Raw genomic sequence first — 23,108 nt, forward strand, 5'->3', positions numbered from 1 at the left:
GGAAGTTGCTCGGAATGGAGGGGGATACGCAGGATGAACACGGCTTCTCCGGCGCCACACTCCGTCAGGATCTGCGCCTATATATGTATTGCGTACGATGTATTTGGGATCACAATCGAGACTCGCGCTGGCTTGCCGTTTCAGCCGAAAGCGAAGCGACCTGCCTGGCTAGCGCCACTGAGTCTCTCACCGTGGTTTTTCTTAGACTCCTGAGACCGTGCCCCTTGTGGCCGCAATGCATTGCGAGACTTTCGCGAAAGATTCGATTTTTTTCGGGAAGGCATGGTAACGCGTATAAGTCCCAAATCGTTTGACATTTACTGAAAAATTCGTGACCATTATTAAGAGGAAAGGGCACGGCCGCTTCTCCATGCAAACGCAGTCTCTATTTTTTGGATAAAAACTACCCTATGTTCTTCCACGGGACTCAAACTATCTCTATACCAAATTTTATCTAAATCGGTTTAGCGGTTTAAGCGTAAAGAGAAATTAAAAAAAGTTTTTTCATTTTTTTTGTGTTTTCACTCGGGAATGGTGTCATTTTGATATCATAAATGAATTCGGCATACCCGATTTATACAAAAACGATACCTAACTTGGCCTAGTAGCTAAAATGATATAGTTATGAAGATAAAGTTTTTAACCCCTTTTTCCATGGGGGATGAACTTTTAAAAACGCTGAAAAAAAATTCTTGCTTTTTAATATAATTAACGTTTTGCAAAATTTGCACCCCAAGACAAACTTTCATCCCCTTTTCAACCCCCTGAGGGGTTAAATTTCCAAAAACGTCAAAATTAGTTTTTTTGTAATCGTCTATCATACATTTCTAAGAAGTTTCAAAGCATTTGTAATGGATTCAAACTTTCAACCCCCTTTTAACCCTGTTAGGTGACGAATTCTTGAAAACGCTAAAATTACTTTTCCTGTATATTATAATAATATGCCCATTATACAAAGTTTCAAGTAACGCACTCAAAAAAAAAATTGAACTCCATACAAACTTTCAACCTCTATTTCACCTCCTTATGGGATGAATTTTCAAAAACGCTGAAATTAGTTTTCTTGTATTTCAATAATATATCTTCTTACGAAGTTTCAAATTGCTAGCTTAAAATAAATCTTGAACTCCATACAAACTTTCATCCCCCTTTTTAACCCCCTTAGGGGTAAAATTTCTCAAATTTTTATAGCCTATAACCTGGCCGTGGATTTTTTCGACAGATTAGTAAAGTTTGCATCAAAATCCGTTCCGCCGTTTTCATTTGTAGCGCGGTCAAATAAACAGACAAACAGATAAACAGACAAACAGATAAACAGACAAAAATTCTAAAAACTGTTGGAATGTGTTCTGTTATCGATTCTAAGTATCCCCAGCCAATTTTTTTTCGAATATCTTCCATGTACAGACTTTCGACCCTCTTCCGCTTTATTATAAGTATAGATAGATAGATAGAAGTATAGATATAGATAGATGCACCAACCTACTTTATTGTTTGCGATTTGTAAACAATACAGTTTTTCGCTATTTGTCGTTATTACCTATATCGTTATAATAATATTATGGCATTATTTGCATTGTCATTCAAGCATTTCAAATTAAACGTGTATACATAATTTTAGCTCAATCGGATGAAGATATCTGCTTCAAAATAAGTCGCAAAATTCTACCCAAACTAACATAGTTACAACATACGAGTACCTCCGTATGTTACATACATACGTACTTGTAGTTACATATTGCAAGATAAAAAATGCAAAAACGGGCGACTACGTAGTTTTAATATAGATTTAATCGTGAAATTTAGTCGATTGAAACTAAAACTAATTTAGTTGTTAGTCGAACATTCTCACAACTAATTTAATCGCAACTAAATTAATCGCGATTAAAAAATGACGATTGATATTTTTAATCGATTGATTAGTTAACTAAAATATTAATCGATTAATGCCCATCTCTGTTATAAACGATGCTCCGAAGTAAATGCAATGCCGCGCGACGCTGTGCGGCGTAAGCGCCATCGACAATAAGGTCCCTTTTCATAGAAAATGCGCCCCATAGGTACCTAGCCACAACGACACGATAGGTTATATTTTATATTATTACTCATGAAAAAGAAAACGATGTGTTTGTGATCGGTGACGTAAAGAAACAGTTGGTGACACATATAAGCCACATCTAAATAAATTAGATGTATTGTCTCTGGTTATCTAATTATAACTGACAATGGCTACTCTAATAATCGTAATACCTACATTTCAGCTACGAGATATTAATTCAAGACAAGCCGTTGGCCGCTCGCCTAATCCATCGCTCTTAGATACTGGAATTAATAAATTAGTTGAGCTATTTCGGTTTATATTTACAGTCAATCTGAGTTAACTCAGTGCAGATCTTTTCAATCTACGCGTTAAACTTAAACATTGGTTTCAGAATATTGTAGCGTTTTATGTTGTTTTTATAAACGTCTGTTAAATCTAACAAACTTGATAACTGTTTGACATTTTGTGTTTGTTTGAAAGGATAAAATTTAACAAAAGTTATACCGCTTTTTATGTTACATACAAGCACAAAATGTTGTGTCTTATCATAGAGTAACTTATACTAGAGCGGTACTGTCATAGTAAATTTTGTAACCCCAGTAAATTCACTGCCATCTGTCGACACACTTTAAAACTAAAAATAAATATTTATAAAAATACGATAGAATGTATTTAAATATAGATAAATGATTTTTTTTATTTGCATAAATTATTTTTATGATTTTGACCCATGTTCTTTCACTGATATGCGTTAAAATTATTAAATAACAAACGAAACCGTCAACGCCATCTATACGACTGTAGGCCAAAACTAGTAGCGCCCTCTGAACGAGAATCAAATTTTCTTGATTTTCGAGGCACGTTTTTTCCTTAGACTGTATCCATCTATTACGGAGTTATATCTATCTTTGTGTCTTATTATAGTTTTTTTGTAATTCGACATTAAGAGACTTTATACATCTTTAAGTAATTGTAATATGTACTATTGATATTTGCAGTTAGATGGATTTTATAATTGTTGATGTGTTTTTATTTGTATGTAAATTCCACGTTGACGTGTAAAAGTGCCCTTGTGGCCTATTTGCTGAATAAATCTTTTTAAATCGAGTGAATAGACATCTTTTAGGTAAGCATGATCCATCCTAGACTGCATCGGCACTTACCATCAGGTGAGATTGCGGTCAAATGCTTGCCTTTTTGTAATAAATAAAAAAATGTTGAAGTTTGAAGGTACTTAACCCACTCGAAAGTCTCATCTGCATATGTGGATATGTAATTGTAGCCTTGAACTCCTATGTAGTAGTATGTAGTGTGTAAAATAACTGAATAATTTAATATTGTGATAATCTACTCTATTATGTATTATTGTGATAATGATGTGTATGCTGTGTGACGTGTAAGATTATTTAATAATGTTATCAATAAATTTCTCATTCTCATTCTCATTCTCAGTACCTAGTAGTAAACACTTTATTGCACAAAACAAGTGCATAACACAGAGAGAATACAGTAAATGTATACAAAGGCGAACTTATCCCCTTAAGGGATCTCCTTCGGCTAACCTTTAAGTAAATTTTGTATGTGGTATAGATACAAAAAAGGATTTTGAATATAAGATATACGTATAATACCTATATACATATAATATACATATAATGTGCATTTAATACAAGTAGCACTACGTTTTACTAAACTTCCTTTGAAAACATGTTCTTAATTATCAATAATCCCGTTGTTAGTTCCATTTTCCGAATCGAGCCTAAAGCTTGTTTATCTTTGGCTAGATATAATGATTTCCTAATCGGGCGCTGTAACAACATTCTTGTCCTAAATAATACGAATAATTTACGCCTTGTAGGTAATTATATTCTATCAGATATTATTCCCAGCATATAAGTACAAATTGAAATGACTCGTCCCTGTTTTATAATTAAAATACCTACGTTTTTTTAGGTACAGTTAAATAATACAATTTCTAAAATTAGTTTCTAGTTCCATTAAATATAAAAGGTGACTCTTGATTCATACAGGTGTATGTAATCGTAGCTAGTTGTAATTTACAACTCTCTTCATTTGCCGGCCTCACGCACCGCCTTACTCACGAGATTAACTGATAACTTTTGTTATTAAATAATCTCGTGATCGAGTGAGGTAAATAGCACTCAGGACACGCATTTAGGAATCCGATAAATGTTCGCGATTAGGCGACTCATTGTTAGCGCTATCTCGGGACAATCGTTCGTTTTATCTATCAATTTTGCTTTTGTCTACGATTAATGGTAGTTTGGCAATCATTGGCACGTTGACTTTCACTGGGTCTGGACGGATACAAGGTAGACTGGATGATTTTATGGGACTAGTTTTTGAATAAGTTATGATATTTCTTACTGTTTTATTGTTTTTATGATAGAAATTTTAAAAAAAACCGGTTTGTGTTCCTTTAACATTTGTTTATTCTCGCGAGGGAGAGTTGTATGTAAAAATTACTATCGGAAATTATCGCTGCTTTATTGAATCTCGTGTTGAATAGGGAATAATCCGAATGTCAACTGATCTTCAACCAGTTTTGGAGTTGGTCCTATGGCATTTCTCACGACCCGCGAACATAATCGCGACTGATGCCCACCGGCCTTGATGCTATAAAAGCAATCCATCCGCCAGTACATTTCATACGTCTAATTGAATCGCACACGGACAGCTCGATGTCCTGATGCTTACCGTCTCGGCTAATTGCATGTCAGATAAGGTTGCATAACGAAGAGGAGATTTATGCGACAATCATGAACATCGTTTGTCGGGTGCAGGCCTATTCTGATGTGGGCGAGTTTTCGTGCGGACCAGTGTAATGTGGTCTTTAGATTCTTGAAGGAGGCACAACCGTGAAATATTCGTTTTCGAGGATATAAAACCCGTAATACAGCTAAGCAGAACTTTTGGAACATGTTTTAATTGTTGGTTTTTGAACACTTGCATCAAAAAAAAAAATTAAATACCTAAGCTTGTCTTCAACAAAAAAAACAAGTAAAAAAATATATTGTTCTGTAGATACTTAAAGAACTTTAGTTTAACCTCATTGTAAAGCAGAGTTGCAGATCTAACATTACCACGCTATAAAATAAGAAGCCAGAGCACACTTTATACTGGTTCTTTGAGCCGTCAGCTCGCCCGCTCGGCACGCATTCGGAAAGACGGCCAAGTGATCAAAGCGGGCCGCGGAAGTGGGATTTCGCCTTGCATTGGTTCTCGGAAGCTGCTATCACTCGCACTGGGTACTCGGAAGCTGTAAGTGCAGTTTTTGCGCTAAGATAACGGTTTGGTGCATAAGAAAGTTAATTGCAAGGTTAATAATACCCTTAGCGGAGGCAAGTGCAAGTGTGACCCGTATGTGAATGGTTCAATGAGAGTTATTACCAAGTTAAAGTTACGCTGACTTGCCGAGATATGTTATAAGTATGTCTCCTGTGAATGAGTATAACAAATAATTATTCTAGAACTTTTCGACTGCATTAAGATAGCATATTGTTTTTAGGGATCCGTATAATTATCTCAGATGTTTTTTTCGGGCTCGGGGCCTAATCTGTTATACAAAAGAAATTTTTTCCTTTATGCATTGGTTACACTACTTACTGCTAATAGCTCCGGCATAAGTAACGGGAATAAGCCTATACTTAGTGTATTTTTTAAAATGACAAACAAAAGATATATTTTGCCTACTAAACTACTGCCGTACTGTGCCTCGTAAACTTTTTTTTTATGTTCTAGAAAAAATATCTGGTCAATCCGGAGAGAAGAGACCTATGCATAAAGCATACACCTTGTTTTGACGTTACATAATCGTATAAAAATAAAAACAGCGATCAATCAATTTGCCTTGATTTTTAGGTCATAAATGACACTCCCTTGCAACGAAATGGGATAAGTATGTGCATCTTCAATGCGACAAAGCAAAAATTCAGTTTGAAAGAGGTACCTATTCTGTTCGGTTCATACATATTTATCGGGGAATTTATTGTAATACAATGAACGATGAATATTGCAAGCATTGCGCAATCCTCCGTAGCGGGGACGAGCCTAATATGGTATACCGAAAACGTAGTTGTCATGGGAGCGGGTTGATCGTTATTTAATTCAGTACTTTCTAGATGTGCCCCATGTCTTAATATACTGCTAAGCCAACAGGCGTGGGAATAAGTAAACTACAGCCTTATTTGCTTAAAGGCACGAATTGCAATACAACACAGTGGTTCCGAGTAAAAATTAGGTACATAAAATCCGAATGAAAAAGTGGTGCAGAAATTATAAAAGCCTAAAGATCCGTTGCGAGTAAGATAGAAACTACTTGAAATATATTGGGACTTACTACACCACTTGACTCTCAGTAGGTTCTACTCTCTGGTTACCTTTATCTGATACAGGAGCCGTCATTATTATGTACAAATTTTCAGATTTATTTCAATGGAATAAAATTTTTAAGTGTGCGCATATTTTGACGTCAGCGTACAATCATATACGTTCGCATTTACAGATATACCTAGAGGTTATTAAGTACTATTCATTAGGAGCGTATAGATTATTATCACTGGTGCTAATTCCATTTCGATCTCACGTTCCATTAAGAGTCCCCGGCAAGCTCGACCGAATTACACCTTCTTATACAAACGGAGTTTCGTTCTAATTTTAAAACTACGTGTTGGATTGTAATGAAATTTGGCCCATACAATGATATGAGGTATATCTAGGTCTGTAATTAGTTTATATAGCTCCAGTTTATAAAACAAACGAAATAGAGCAAAAACAAGATTTAAATGAAAATTTTAAATCCGCTGTATTTTTAACTATGGTATCTGAAGCTACATAAACTAATTACAGATATAGATATACCTTAACCTATTGTAAGTACAAAGTTTCAGAGCAAACTAGCTACTCGTTTTAAAATGAGAGCGTAACTACGTTTGTTTGGAGTTTGGAGAACCGAGCTTGCCGGGGACCCTTAAAATCAAGGTAAAATAACGTAAAACGATGTTATTACGAAAAGCATTAAGTAAACTCAAACAGAAATTAACTAAGGTATTAAAAATTAACGTAAATAGATATAATAACGGTCGTAAAACTAATAGTAAGTTAGTATAGGGCCTGCACATTCAATTATTATTTTATTACCTCGGTCAATAAACTGGTTGCTCTATAGGTCAAGCAGTAAGAAAGTATAGAAGGAAATGCTAGGAACACAATTTCTGACTCCGTAACTTTGTTTGGACTTGTTAGGAGGTGAATATATCAAACAGCCGTAACCCTGGTGCCGGGGGGAGAGGGGGTTTGAAGCTTCCATTTTTCGATTTTTCGATTATATCTCAGAAACTATGCGTCGGAGCGACATGGCCACTTATACAAAATGAATGTTTTCGATATCTTGTATAGTTTTCGAGAGTGCCAAATTTATTTATGGTATCACATTGACACCATTCCGAAGTAAAACCATATAAACTTTAAACTAATACCTTTTTTTTACTCCCCGTCACGCTTAAACCGCTGAACCGATTTAGTTGAAATTTAGTATAGAGATGTATTAAGTCCCGAGACAGGACATAAGATAGTTTTAATCTCTAAAAATCATACTTTGAAGGACGGTGTGAAATTTGGTGTGAGGGCAATTCAGCTTCTTCGCCGAAGTTGAATTCCTGAGGTTAATACTGTTTAAGTTTAGGTTTGAAGTGTTATGTTTGGTATCATTTTCAACTAAATTAAACATGTAGACCATCCCAAATATTATTTAAATCGGTCCAGCGGTTATTGATTTCCCATACAAACTTCCACCCCACTTTTCACATCCTCAAATAATGATTTTCGTTAAAAAAACTATCCTATGTACTGTCCCGGGACTCAAACCATCTCTATACCAAATTTCTACGAAATCGAAAAACCGGAAAATGGAACCTTCAAACCCCCCTCTCCTCCCCGGCACCAAGGTTACGGCTGTTTGATATATTCACCTCCTAACAAGTCCAAACAAAGTTACGGAGTCAGAAATTGTGTTCCAAGCATTTTCCTCTATAACTTTTTTGAGCATTTATTTCCTGGCCTACACTAGTAGTATGTAGAGCAGTGCACTGAAATTTTGTTTGTTTTCATTCGTTTACAAAAATCCCCTTATTGCAAAACATTTAATATCAATATCCTCCCGCCAAAGGAGCAAAGCTCATCCTCACTTCTTAGACACATGGCACACCATGAATAAGCGGGCATCCCGCTCGTTTCTTCCCAGAACGTGCAGAATGTGGAATGAGTTGCCTCCTGAGGTATTTCCTTTGTGCTACGACGTGGGATTCTTCAAGCAGCGGGTATTTAGGGTTCTCAAGGGTCGGCAATGCTTAAGTGGCTCCTGTGATGTTGCTTACGTCCATGGGCGACGATGACTGCTTCCCATCAGGCGGCTCGTCTGCTCGTTTGCTGAACATCACATAAAAAAAAAAAAAAAAACAATAACTGATGTGCGGCTGACGGGTTATTTTGCAATAAATAATAATTATCCGTCTAAAAGATACACCATTTGATAAAATTTATTGTAACTTGCTTTTAAACGAATAATATTTTTTTGGTATTTTTCGTTACGAAAGCGCTCTTTTATTTCCGTTAAATTGCAGCTGAATTTATATTAAATTAATCGATATCCACTTACCAGTCGTTCAAGAATTTCAAATATGTTATTGAAATTACATAAAACTACATGAAATTGTACTTTTTTCGTAATTTTGTACAAATTTATTTTTATGTTACTGCCAAGTATTGATTATTGTCAGTTCAACCTCGATGAATGAACCTTTAATCGGAGTTGAAGTTAAGTTAAAATCATTTTTACAAAACCCATAAGAAATTATTTTCTATTCCTTTTTCTCGTACAAGATATTGCTCACATTCTTATTTCAACCGTTGTCTCAATTATTATAATATAAATGTATCCCACATTGATCTTTTTTCGTATAAAACCTGTGAAAGTTTTAAAAAACAAATTATTACTCACTTCAAATCGAAATTGTAAACAATAACAAACTGTTTATTTAAGTAGGTATAATTAAACTTTTGTAACAACTTCTATAATTTAACATTGTAATAGGTAACTTATGCACAAATAATTTATAACTTTCTTTGTGTACCCCGTGTGGATGTATGTACGAGTAAGCAACCTGCCCGTACATACATATACATGGATGGATGAATGAATATAGATACACTTCAAGTTACTGATAAGTTTGTTAATTAATGATAACTTTGTTTTCCGCTTACTGCTCCTACACTAGCTACTTTAGATTAGAAATTATTTAATTAAGGTAGGGCACTCAAGGTCTATTAACACATTGCTTATTATTACATCATTTTTGTATATGACTGTTTGTTGCCTAAATAAAAAAATAAAAAATAAAAAACCACAAAAAGCGACGTCTCGACAAAAGTGATATCACTTTAAGAGGGTTTACTTCGATGGTGGACCATTTGGTAATCTCAACTAATTTACACGATACAAGTCATATATTATATCTGGTAAATTCTGGTAAAATATAGTCAATTAGTAAGTCTAAAGGATTATACTGTTGCTATACGCAGTCACTACTTATAATCATAGCCGCTGAGACTACTTGGTGATAATTTAATGAATCTTTCTGATTCCTCTACTCGTTATTGTAATTTACACTGTCATAATGTTTGAATATACAAATAAAACATCAGTTGGACTGTTAATTGCATGTTCTCATATCCAATATTAGAAAAGAAGAAAGCATATAATGTAAAAGGATATTTTATTGACTTGAAAAGCTACGCTACAGTTATAATAGTTCTAGCTATAACGTAGTGAGTCAATGGAGGATATAAAAGAGGTATACATGTTAAACTAACGTAATCACAACCAAGCTAAGCCACATCATAAATCCCGTCAAATAAAATTGAGTTTATTGAGCTATGAGAATACCGACTGAAATCAGAATTCTAAGGGAACTTAGAAAGCATAAAGTAACTTTTAAGCACCAGTTAAGAAGAAATACAGTGTTTCAAAACCTCAGCTAAACCCTGTCGCTGAACTCTTGTTCGAACTGTATTTATTACAAGACTTACAAGTGCAAGGACCTCGTAAAAGGTTCGATAAAAGAACAAAAGGCTGCTGACGCCAAAATTACAGCGTCCTCGAGCCTCTGAAAGTTGTCTGCAAATTTTAACCTTTTTGCACACACTTTAAGTTTACATGTATACTTAAAGTTGGTACAGCTACGGAATAAATACCTCTGTATGACTTATTGTTATAAGATTTTAAGTGTCAATGTAGTTTAAAAGAATCAAGAAATAGCAGGCCTGAGGGTGTGAGAATATTAAGAGGCAAACCTGCAATTCAGAATTATGGTAATATGCTAATATGAGACGTTAAACTTGATTCCATAACCAACATAAAAATCTGAAAAACGTACAAACTTTTTAAACTTCTTAACTTCAATGTTAAATTATGAAGTTCGATAACATTTAGTCTTAAGTACGAAATCAAATTACTATTACAAAGTCACCAATGTGCATTTCAACCACATCCTTCCTTGACCCTGCTTACGGGTTGCGTCACGGACACATATTAACTATTTTAGCCCAGAGTTTATCAAACAAGAAAAATCTGTCCATATACCAGTTACATTTTTTTTCTAATACACATTTAACTGCACGCGTCTCACTGCTACTATAACGGTTTCTCCAAAATAAAATACCAAATTAAATATGAAGTACCCAAGATTTGTCTGAATTAACAATCTTCCGATGCCTTTGTAGAAAACTCATCCAACAAAAAAATATGTCTAGCTTTAGTTTTTTTTTATACCACGTCGGTGGCAATCAAGCATACGGCCCGCCTGATGGTAAGCAGTTACCGTAGCCTATCGACGCCTGCAACACCGAAGATATTACACGCGCGTTGCCGACCCTTTAAAAACCTGTACACTCCTTTTTTGAAGAACCCCATACTGTAGTATATTTTAATACCACGCTATATTCCTTGCTATGCGTTAACTACGTAACAAGCCGTTTATAAAATACTAACTTTTGCCCGCGACTTCGTCTGCGTGGAATCAGTAATCAGTTAAAGTAAGTGTAGCGCCTGGAAAAAGTGTAATAGCAATCATTCAATTTGAGCACACAAATTGCTTACACAAATTATCAGGCAATTCATTAATTATCTCAATTCCACCCCGCTTTTGACCTTCTTAAGGGATGATTTTCAGGATAAAAACTATCCTATGTCCTTCTCCGGGACTCAAACTATCTATATGCCAAATTTCAACTAAATCGGTTCAGCGGTTTAAGCGTGAAGAGGTAACACACAGACAGACAGACAGACTTTCGCATTTATAATTATAATATTAGTATGGATCTAACGTAAAACCTATGATGATTTTCCGATACTACTTTAGGTAACATATACCGCGAAGTGCCTATTACAAGATTTATTCGTGTTGACATTTACGTTAATGGTAAGCGATTAAATTAATCGTAGTTATGTTAGTGTAAAATGTCTCGCCTCGCTGTCGCCTAAACGTAGAAGGATAATATTGGTGATAAAATTAGCGCCCACCTGTTCAGGAGGCTACTTCTGTTTTGAAAAATTGACAATGGTTTTCATATTATTTTGATACGACCTTAATCATGAGGACCAATTGACTCACAGAAGCGGTTCTTTTTGGAGTAGTCGTCTTCTCAAATATCCCGCTCGCACTTAATGGTGCGCGTGAGATGCCAAATTAAAAACGGGGTGTCCTACAAATCTGGAGTTCGTCGACTGTTTCTTTTCAAAAAACATTTCCTTTACAACTTAACTAGACGCAAAGATAGATATAACTCCGTAATTGATGGATACAGTCTAAGGAAAAAACGTGCCTCGAAAATCAAGAAAATTTGATTCTCGTTCAGAGGGCGCTTCTAGTTTTGGCCTACAGACGTATAGATGGCGTTGACGGTTTCGTTTGTTATTTAACAATTTTAACGCATATCAGTGAAAGAACATGGATCAAAATCATAAAAATAATTCATGCAAATAAAAAAAATCATTTATCTATATTTAATTACATTCTATCGTACTTTTATAAATCTTCATTTTTAGTTTTAAAGTGTGTCGACAGATGGCAGTGAATTTACTGGGGTTACAAAATTTGCTATGACAGTAACGCTCTAGTATCAGTTACTCTATGCTAGACGGTACTCAAGGTCTCGTCAAAATAAGAAGAATATCACATCAAATTATTAAAACAGGCATACCTTTTTCAGACGAGTTTCTAGTTACTATAATAAATTAATAATCATCCATTCGAAGTAGATTGCTTTCAAAATTCGTTGGCTATTCCAGGGGTCGGCAAACCGCGGCTCGCAACTCGCGAGCGGCTCTTTGAAGCTACAATTGCGGCTCTTTAGGCCACACAAAAAATTAACATTTGGGAGTTCTTAGACCACCGAAAGCAACACTTGTCGCTTTTTGAGCTACATTTTATTGCTGATTTTGGGCTTGGCTCTTATACAAGCTTTTTATTAACTTGCAATGTACCTTTGCATGTATGTATGTAATGTACGGGTCAAATCTTGCAAGTTAAATTTGACCCACTTCCCGACTTCCACTGAAGCTGAAAATTTGCATACATATGTAAGTCGGGTGACAATGCAATATTATGATACCATCGAGCTAATCTGATGATGGAGACAGGAGGTGGCCATATGAACTCTGTGGTAAAACAACTAAACCTAATTGTGTTTGGGGTTTTTAGAATTGTCTCGATTGCCTGTGGAAAAAAGTACAGTCAGCGATAAAAGCTTGTACTAAAAATGAAATTTTTGCCAAAAACTTATTTCTAATTAGTTTGCTGACCCCTGGGCTAGTCTAGTGTAATTATTTGTTTTAAAAGGGGGCAAAGTTGTTGTTTAACTCTCGTGCTAATATTGTTTATTAGCGGTACATCTTTTGTATTGAATTTATGACATGTTGATATGACTGTTTGGTTTCTAAACAAATAAAAAAAAAAGAACAGAATCGGCCTCCTGAAGGCGTGATACTAGAATGACGTTTCGACTGTTTATGAGTTAAACAGATTACCTTTTGGACTTTTAGTGCTCCTTAAAAGAAAGAGCGGACACTTGCGGCAAAAATATGTCACTTACGCCGTTACGCCCCTAAACAGATAGATTGGCTTCTACCAAAGATAGATATAACTCCGTAATAGATGGATACAGTCTAAGGAAAAAACGTGCCTCAACAATCACGAAAATTTGACTCTCGATCAGAGGGCGCCACTAGTTTTGGCCTACACTCGTATAGATGGCGTTGACGATTTCGTTTGTTATTTATAATTTTAACGCATATCAGTGAAAGAACATGGGTCAAAATCATAAAAATAATTAATGCAAATAAAAAAAATCATTTATCCATATTTAAATACATTTTATCGTATTTTTATAAATATTTATTTTTAGCTTTAAAGTGTGTCGACAGATGGCAGTGAATTTACTGGGGTTACAAAATTTACTATGACAGTACCGCTCTAGTATAAGTTACTCTATGCTTCTACGCTGTGTTACCTGTGCCAATGCTTATTTGCACCTATTAAGAACTGAACTACCTACGCATTTTCATTCAAATGCTAGTCTATTACAGTTACTCAGCTTGTACATGTAGGTACATAATTGCACCGTTTTGTTTGATTGAGGAGACGACTTTTCTCATAGGGAGTTAGCGGATAGGACACGCATATCTAGGTATATTATTATTCTAGGCAGCCTAATAAGAACCTAATAAATATGGTTGTGTAGTTTTTCTGTCACACATTCAAGAATAGGTTCACTAAAAAAATGGTATCCTGAAAAAATTTCGAATGGCCCTAAAAATTAATAGGTAGGTACATACTATTTGATGGAGTCATGGTCTCTGATATTGAAAACAGAAACCGCCTTTGATTTTATTTATTAATTTAATTTTTATTGCACTAAAGAAAAACCTTACAGTATAAAAGGCGGACTTAATGTCATAAGGCATTCTCTACCACTCAACCTTACTTTTAAATTTTGTTCTTGAATTATCATATATTTGAAATTTCGGAAGAAATGGATATAGTTATTTGTTATACAAGGGTGCAAAGTTGTATTTTACCCGCGAGTGTTTCAACACACGAGAAGTAAAATACATTTGCACCCGTGTGTAACACAAAACTTTTCACCTCACTATAGCGAGGAAAGTGCAACATCCACTAATTTTTTTACGATATTAAAACAGAAAACTGGAAGTTGTGTATTTTTACGCGAGTCCGTGAATAAAGTTTTTAAGTAAGAAAATTGTTAATAATGTTGACATTTCTGACGTATGATATGCATGTTATTTATAAATTTGTAATTTATTTTAGTAGCTTGTAAGTTATATTTACGACATGATTGTAAAATTGTTATGGAATAAATTATCTTATCTTATCTATCTTATCTTATGAAATATATGTCAACGATGCGTTTTGAAATTGCATCGACTCAACTTGTGCGTTCAGAATGATGTATAATTAACATCATTATAAAAAAACAAACAAACATGACTTAAAATCATTAAATAAAGCTAATTTTGGTATTTTTTATTAGATTTTCAAACCACTTATTTAATGATAATTAATATCGAACGAACCATTATCATGAGCGTTTTACGTTTCGTTATCTGCCAAGCTACTTAAACACGCTCCATCCAAGGTCAAATTACTTTCCCCACTAGTGGATAAAACGCGTTTTCCCCGCTTGTTGTGAAGGATAAAAGACAACTTTCCGAGCTAGTGAGAGGAAAAATATATTTCGTGATAAGATAGTGCATGCTATCTTCCGAATCCAAGTTAATGCCTCATTGTTAATGGACCTGTCTGCTATTAGAGCTCAGTATCTCAGTATCGCTCAGTAGAGCGTATAGTAGGTATTGATACATATAGTAGTAAAGTTTGCGTTAAGCATGGCGCCCGTCCAGTGGGCAATATGGGCACACGCATGAATGTGTACAGAATGTACAGATGCACACATTTGTGTCAACACGAGTCCGCGTATTCGGGGCATCCGTGTTTACCTTCACTAATTGCCGTAATGAGCCTTATCTGTGTGCTCAGCCGATGTGTTTGCCGATCGACAGCCCTGGGCCTGTGTTCCCATCTATTAACAAGTTAAGCCCACACCACTATAAGATGACCCGTAGATCTGAAACAACTAAGTTGTCTGTTGTTCAGTTGTCTGGAAGAGATAGCTGTACGCCGTATTCTGTGTAATATTTAGTTATACGACGCTACGGTAGACCTTACTGGAGATTTGACGCATTTGGAAAAGACTGATGAAGCGCTCTATTCTAATAGATACATAGGTAGATAGAACTTATAACTACATAAAATATGTGCCTCTGTAAGCGATAGGAACAACTAACCAGCTCAAGGGTCGTTTACCCACAGAAATACAAAAAATAACGATCAAATAAAAAATAAAATTGTTGATCATCACTGCTTACTGATCACTGATAGTGATAACCCATCAAAATCACTTTTGACACGTTTGAGTGTACTGTAGAGTACTGCGGCGGTAGCACGGTAGCATTTTTATCGCCTGTCACCATGCCTGTCACGTTCTAACAAATATGTAAGTGCGAAAGTGACGGGCATAGTGACAGGCGATAAAAACGCAACCATGCTGCCACCGCTGGGCTTCTGCTAGCCATTAAGATAGTGCTTTTTTATCGATGTTAATGGATAAAGTCACTTCTATGGTCAGATAAGGTCAAATTGATATAGAACTTTTAATGTCGATTTCTTGATGAAATAATTAAAGTGGAATATATTCATTTGTTTTGGAATAGTGATAGAGAGAGCGAGAGAGAGTACCATATCGTTCGCTACAGAGCTACAGAGAGAACGATTGGCATCATGGCTACGCACCCAGATAAACAACATTCATGTCATCGAGATATTTAATTAATAATTGTTTAATGACCCTTATTTTTTATTCGAAATAAAAATATTGAATTGAATTATCTATTATGTACTGTAAAGGTTTGCAACCTTTACAGCCTTTTTGATCAGTGTCTGGCAGCAGACACGCATTTAAATTTAGAATCCGAGCTCGAGAATGGAACGGAGGTGCGCGGATGGGCATTCTGAAAGAGGCATACATCTAGGATAGTCATATTTAATTGTCACGTAGCTAACCTGAAAGAAAAGAAATACAGCAGTGCTGATAATCCATCTTTAATTACCTCCCTGATAGGCGTATCCCTTTACAGTACCAAATTCTAACATAACCGCACTTAAACTATCGTGAGACATATTTCAAAATATTTATCAGTACGGTTTCTACTCACTATTATTTTTAGTCGCTTTTGGCGACATGTTTCGGATTCTTTGGGAATCCATCCTCAGTGCACGACGTACAACCGCCGCGGACACTCGTGCCTGAGGATGGATTCCCAAAGAATCCGAAACATGTCGCCAAAAGCGACTAAAAATAATAGTGAGTAAAAACCGTACTGATAAATATTCTAACATAACACGTAAAAACGTCATTGCATTCGATAACCTATACCTACGCAGAATATATTTTTGATTTTGGGGATAGGTAAATACACATTTCTCCGGATCTATACAAGCGGCAATCCGTCACTAATACCCAGACTGCGAACCTTTTCTTGTATCGATATAAAGCTACAATATAAATAGTTAGTGAAGCGAGTTGTACCAAAAGACAATCCGCAACAAGTCCTCGCCATTTCTCGAAGGCTTTTGAAGTCGTTAGGTACATTCCGCGGTATCTAAGGCTGTTTCTCGATAAATCTTGACCCTGTGCGACATCTACTTTTTATGGTCGTCGCCATAGTGGTCAGATCCCTTGGCCGATATGCGCTAAAACGAACAATTTATTGCTATCGCCGCACATTACTCAACGTTCGACAATTTTTCCTCGTTAGCGTTTAGGTACAGAAACAAATCGATAGATCTAGAGTTTTAGGTACCGGGTGGGTCCTAAGGTAATCCAATATTATTAACAAAACTTTCGTGAGACTCAGACACATTAAATAAGATGTATTAAGGCCTGTTCCGTAAAGTTTTTTTAACATGAACACAATAGGATACAAAACTTTCAGATGAATCAAATTATTTTATCTGTAACTAAATTATTTATATAGCCCTTAACTAGTGATTCACATACCTACCCATAGGCACCTAAATGTCACCTAGGTTCTTTGTCAACAAATCTAAGACGGGTCATACACATTCTATTGTATGATTAACTCATTTGCGTCTTTCCTGTAGATAACGCAAAGAATACGCGGGATACAATTTATCAGTAGTACTCGAGACTCAAATAAGAAGAACATGATATTTTTGTACCTGGGTCATTAACTTTTATTGAATTGTTCTCAGAAGTCACCTTTTTCTAAACTATGTTTGACCCAGACGCAGCAGGTTCAAAACGTAATATCCAAAAAGTACTAGCCCAGAAACTCAGTTGTTTGTTTGATTAAGTTCCATGGCCTCACTATTGGAATAGACCGTTTGTAATTTGGCATAAATATAGCTTATGCCTAGTGAAGGCCGTAGAATCTGGGTAATAGCCGACAGGAACGACCCACGACTTTGTATGAAAACGGTATGGTTTTGAATAAGTATAAAACAATAAAAAATTCAGTCCTACAATTTCTGAAGTTTTATGAAAACATTTTGCGAGACATATAAATAATTCAAACTAGGTACCTTCGACTTTCGAGGATAACTCGATTAAGTACTATTTTTAATGATTATAATAAAATATTAATAACATATAAAAGTTGAAAGCATTTTATCTAACCTTTTAATTTTATTGCCAACTACATTCAAAGATTGCCAGTATTAAATCTTAAAATACATACGAGGGGCGACTGAAAAGTTCTAAGCCTAAGATAGAAAAAAAAACGATTGAGAAAAATTGGACTACATATTTTTATTTTTCAATACAATGCTTGTCGCGTTACGCCCTCCTCCACGTATATGGAGGAGTGCGTAACGGAGCAGGGAGTGTGAGAGAGTGAAGAGAATAAGAAAAAGATAGAAATAAGAGGAATATTTCCTTAAATGTTTTTGCGTTCGTTTGGTATCGTATTTAATATTTAACAGTATTCAATGATAAGATCCGGGTTTAATCATAATAATCTTTGGGATTATTTTATTGTGAATTGGCGTTTTAAATTAAATGTTTAAATAAGCTTGAGAGGAGGCCGGTCGTAATCAATTATTACGTGTCATACAGACCAAAGCTGCGATTTAATCGGTAGATCGTTGTTGAGCCGCGGATTCTTTTATTTTATTTGTTGAGAAAATATCCTTAACTTCCACAACTCAATGTAAAGGGACGTATTGTAACTCAAGCACTGCAGAAGTTAACTCTCTACTGTAACAGAAGTTGCGTGCCGCGTGCAAGCGTTGACTCGCTACCGGAACTAGGATTGAAAATTCTTGGTAAACTATTAAAGCAGAAAATGTGAATCATGTGGAGATAGGATCGTAGCGGGTAGAAATCATGCCAGGCATGTCTTACATTTCTGGAATGGAGAAATAGTTTTGTGGCACATTAATTCGCAACACTTCATAAATCGTTGAACAAATTGATCATATTTTATATGAATGGATCGTTGAGATCGTTCAGATTCTGTTAAAATTCTTCACATGTTATTCTAAATATTTTTGCTATCAGCTGAATTCATTATTGGATACGAAATTTGTTGGATACGAAATATATGATGCTATATTTATAGAAAATTAAATATAAAAATTACCTAAATTCAGTTAAGGTACGTAAGTATGTAAATATTATTTATTGCACCAAAATTATACATTTTACATACATGTAAAACTACAAAGAAATTTTAAAGAAAAATAAAACCAGGTAACAACAAAAAGCCAAAAGCCAGCCATACCAAGTAAACGTCTACTTTGTGACGTGTAAACTAGTTACCTACAAAAATTGTTATTAAACGTTATCATGCCAAATATCGGCACCTTAGCTTAATCAGAAGTTTTAAGAAATACGGCACATCATTTATACTAATTATGATGTGATTGTCCACAGGCCGTCAGTGAGCTTCATTGCGCCGGCGCTGGTTGTGGAGCGGCATGGCGACGGCGAGCGGACGCGGCACAGGCCGCACGGGGGCGCCACTGGGTGCCACTACACGGGCTCCATTAGGGGCCAGCCCAAATCTAGGGTCGCGCTCTCGGCCTGTGATGGACTGGTAAGTTCCTTATCTGTACTGTAGCTGCAACCCAACTGTACCCATTTTGTAAAGCTATAAGTTAAAATTGTACAGGTCTAATACATGCACTTAACCAATGGCTAGGCCCGAGGGGTGGTTGCTCAGTATTGCCGCTTTGGACTTATAAACTGTTAACTTGAAATTGAAACATAATAAAATACGCCGGTTGTGGAGCGGCATTATGTCGGTGACGCGAAAAATTTAAGGTTGTCTAATATCTATATCTTCTATCTTGCCGAGACTACAGCAAAAGACTTAGCTGGACGTTAATTTTATTATTATATTTATTAGTAAGAAGCGTGTCATATAAAAAAAATAAGTAGTTATTATTTTTAGATAATTTTTGTCTATGTTTATCCGATTGATTGTTTTTGTATTAATTTGAAACTGTGTGGCACCTTACTGGTAGTACCTAAATCAGTGGTCTATAAAATACTTCGTAAATCTTTTTTCACTTCGCGTGTGGTCGTTTCTCATACGTCTGCGCCAGACTGCCCTTCTTTTTAAAACTGCCTGTAACCACATCGCGACCACTAAGTGTTGGCGTGAGCGTTACCTGAACGTGTGGTTCACAGTTCGGACAAACTGTTAAATTTCATGCCCAGCCCACACAGAAGCTTTGATGGTTTGTGGTCACCACTGTCTGACCAACAGTTTTAAAATTATTGAGGAAAGAACTTATGAATATTTTGGACCTATACTTGGGCGTTTCTAAAACAAATATTGAAAACCTGATTCTCAGATCGTGGTGATTTTGGGTTCTATCAACTCAGAATCACTTTCAATACAAAAATGTCCCAAAAATTTCAATGAAAATTTTACGTTCCATTACGCCACGCACGTACAAGTGAAAAAATTGTTCACACTAAAACGTAACGTAATGGAATGGACATTTAGGGACATCTTTTTTTAATGATGGAATGGAGAATGGTATCGATTCTGAATAGAATGAGCCCAAGAATGTCCAGATTTGAAAGAATCAGGTTTTCAATATTTGTTTTGGAAAACGCCCAAGTATCCTAAATATTATAATCAATCATTTTAAAACTTGTAGAAAACGCCCACTTAGTAACAGACGGGCAGACAGATAGACAGACAGACAGACATACATGGCAAAACTATAAACGTTTGATGGTTCAACTTTTAAATTCAGATACTATTATAAATAACGTATTCATGCGTATCAAAAAAAAGTTATAAGTAACTTCGTTCCCTAGTGAGAAAGTACTCGAGCTCAAGTATTAATTAAAAACTACGGCATTGCTGAGAAGACCTTTTTCTGTGATTGTGCAATTTTAAACATGTATACGCCTTATACTATAATGCTGCTTAAAAATAAAGATTAGTAACAAAAGCCTGAAACGGCACTGAAGCCTGATCCTGGCAGGGTCGCCATGTGGTGCGGGAAGTTGGAGGAGCAATTAAACAAATGAATGCTGATTAAAGACTAAAGTTTTATTCAATAGACACGTAATTTATAGCTACAAAACAGCAAGCTTGCATTACTACTTACTTATGAACTAACTCCTTACATTGAGGTACTTATAAAAAGTTTTTATTTTTTTCTTACGGTGTCAAATAAATACGCGGCACTTCCAAAGACTACAAAAGACCGCTATTTAACCTAAAACATCTAATTAAATAAACCATCAAACCACAACCATAAGCATCATGCATGTTTAGTCTACGAATCTTCATTTTTATTGTCAGTTATTTATAAACGAAGAGTTCAAATAAATCACAATGCGGCCTTGCGGGGCTCATACCTAACTAACTATAAAAATCTCAAGATGAAACATTAGGTCCATCCTTCTTTATTTATCTGTTGGTTTTGGCAGAAATTTGGCCTGCGGCTAGGAAGAATACTGTAGGATTAAAAGGGTATTATTACCCCTAATGTGTTCACTTGTTACAAAGGAGTTAGTGACGCAACAAACAGTGTACTGCGACCTTAGTTTTAAACGAGTTATTTTGGCATGTCTAACCAAAGTGAGCCGCGAAAATAACGCTCTGGGGCAAAATGCGAAATGCTGCCAGCGTCTAACGATATCTTCACTCATCACACTGTAAGTCAAATTATACAATTTGACCATAGGGCTTTCGACTCCTACCGCAAATTCCGCAGTGAACAAGTTAAGTAATACATATAGCGTTGGCTCTTTGATCTAACTCTACAATATAATAATACATTCTCTGTTATATATTTCATTGATAATAAATTTATTCTTATTCTTATTCTTAATATATCAAGATTCATCTAATAGGTACGGGTACGCGAAATCATATACGCCTACACGTTTGCATTAGATTTTAATGGCACCTGTACCCGTACCATGAGTCACTGACAATGTCAAACCTGACATATACGCTAACGTCTACGTAATTTACTCACTATACATCTCGCTCGCACTAATATGCCAGTACGAGCGAGATGCATAGAAAGTAAGTTACGTTCTCGATAGCGTTTATGTCAGTGCAAAACTGGTGGTAGCCACACAGTTAATCAGAACTGACCGATTGCGTGAAACACCGACCCGATTTCACTATTGAACAGTTCTACATGTGCGTACTTGTAGCTGCCATTAAGTCAAAGAATCCGTTAACAAAACCTTACTCTAATGAGCATACTAAACATCAGTAGGCATGCCTTAATACTCGTATATGGACAACAAACTGTAGACCTAATGAAGCGTTGTCAGTAGCGACAAAGCCAACACTCAATCAACAAGCTACTGTAACATTTACTAAGTGCTTTTAGTTGCACAAACAACTTGCAATACCGATACCGGCGTCGCCTGGCACAAGAAACGCAAATACCAAAGTGACAAAGTTTACAGAATTTATGAATGACACTCTATCGGCACAAAAAAAGCTTTCGACGGCCAATGGGAGGCACTCTTACTTTCATTCCCGTCTTTATCGGCTCAGGCTGGCCACATGCTGTTAAAAGTGAAATTTTATTTGGCATTGTTAGTGTTTGCTTAATTAATTCAGATACAGCCGCTACGACTTGTCGTTTTAGGGTTCAACATTAATCCTTTTAAGAAATATTATAAGTATTACTGTTAGTCCCACAGTCATCAGGTCAGGATCTGAAAATGGACTCTTGAAGTCGAGGGAGCTCTTCAAATATTATAGGTAGGTAGGTATTTTTATAGTTAGTCATGCTGATCTCGGTAATCACCATTAGTGGAAGTATGATACTGATCTGTCAGTGTAAAAAGTGACATTTCTTCAACCAAAAACATCATTTTTGACTGCCAGATCAGTACCATATCGGAAGCAGATCGAATAACTAAAACTCGAATTGGCGTAACAGTCTCGTATATATCAACCCCCTTATTCATAAAACTTCACGGGCCTGATTTAGTTAAATTATGTTTTATCCCTTTCTTACAAATACATAAGTCAAAATGACGGATAAAGACCAAACGATTCATAGATAATTCAGGCCAATAACGCGTTTATATATAACGCCACAAGTCTTATATTGACCGGGATATAGACCGTGATTACCTTACGGTAGTACGGAAAAGGTAATCACGGTCTATATCCCGGTCAATATAAGTCTAGTGAAACTAACCGTAAATCATTCAAAACTCTAACGCCACTAGTCTCTACCTCTAGGTGTGAGTAACTGTAATAATTTATGTCTACTGAACCCTCTCTCTAACACCCACTATAATAATTTCAAAAAAATACTTATCATTCAGCTCAATAAAATGCTTTTTTGTCCAATCTTGTGCCCACATTCGTAATTTAATATTGCGGCCT

At 35.7% G+C, this 23,108-nt stretch overlaps 1 protein-coding gene across 1 annotated transcript in view; it reads left to right on the forward strand.

The window, feature by feature from the left end:
• Nucleotides 1–23,108, forward strand: part of LOC134748803 (A disintegrin and metalloproteinase with thrombospondin motifs 7) — a 140,759-nt gene that overhangs the window by 65,568 nt on the left and 52,083 nt on the right. The window contains exon 4 of the mRNA XM_063683597.1: nucleotides 19,151–19,313. Coding sequence (XP_063539667.1) covers nucleotides 19,151–19,313 — 163 coding nt within the window. The remainder of the gene's footprint in view (nucleotides 1–19,150; nucleotides 19,314–23,108) is intronic.

The sequence above is a fragment of the Cydia strobilella genome, chromosome 17 (genome assembly GCF_947568885.1).
Source record: "Cydia strobilella chromosome 17, ilCydStro3.1, whole genome shotgun sequence".
Lineage (NCBI taxonomy): Eukaryota > Metazoa > Arthropoda > Insecta > Lepidoptera > Tortricidae > Cydia > Cydia strobilella.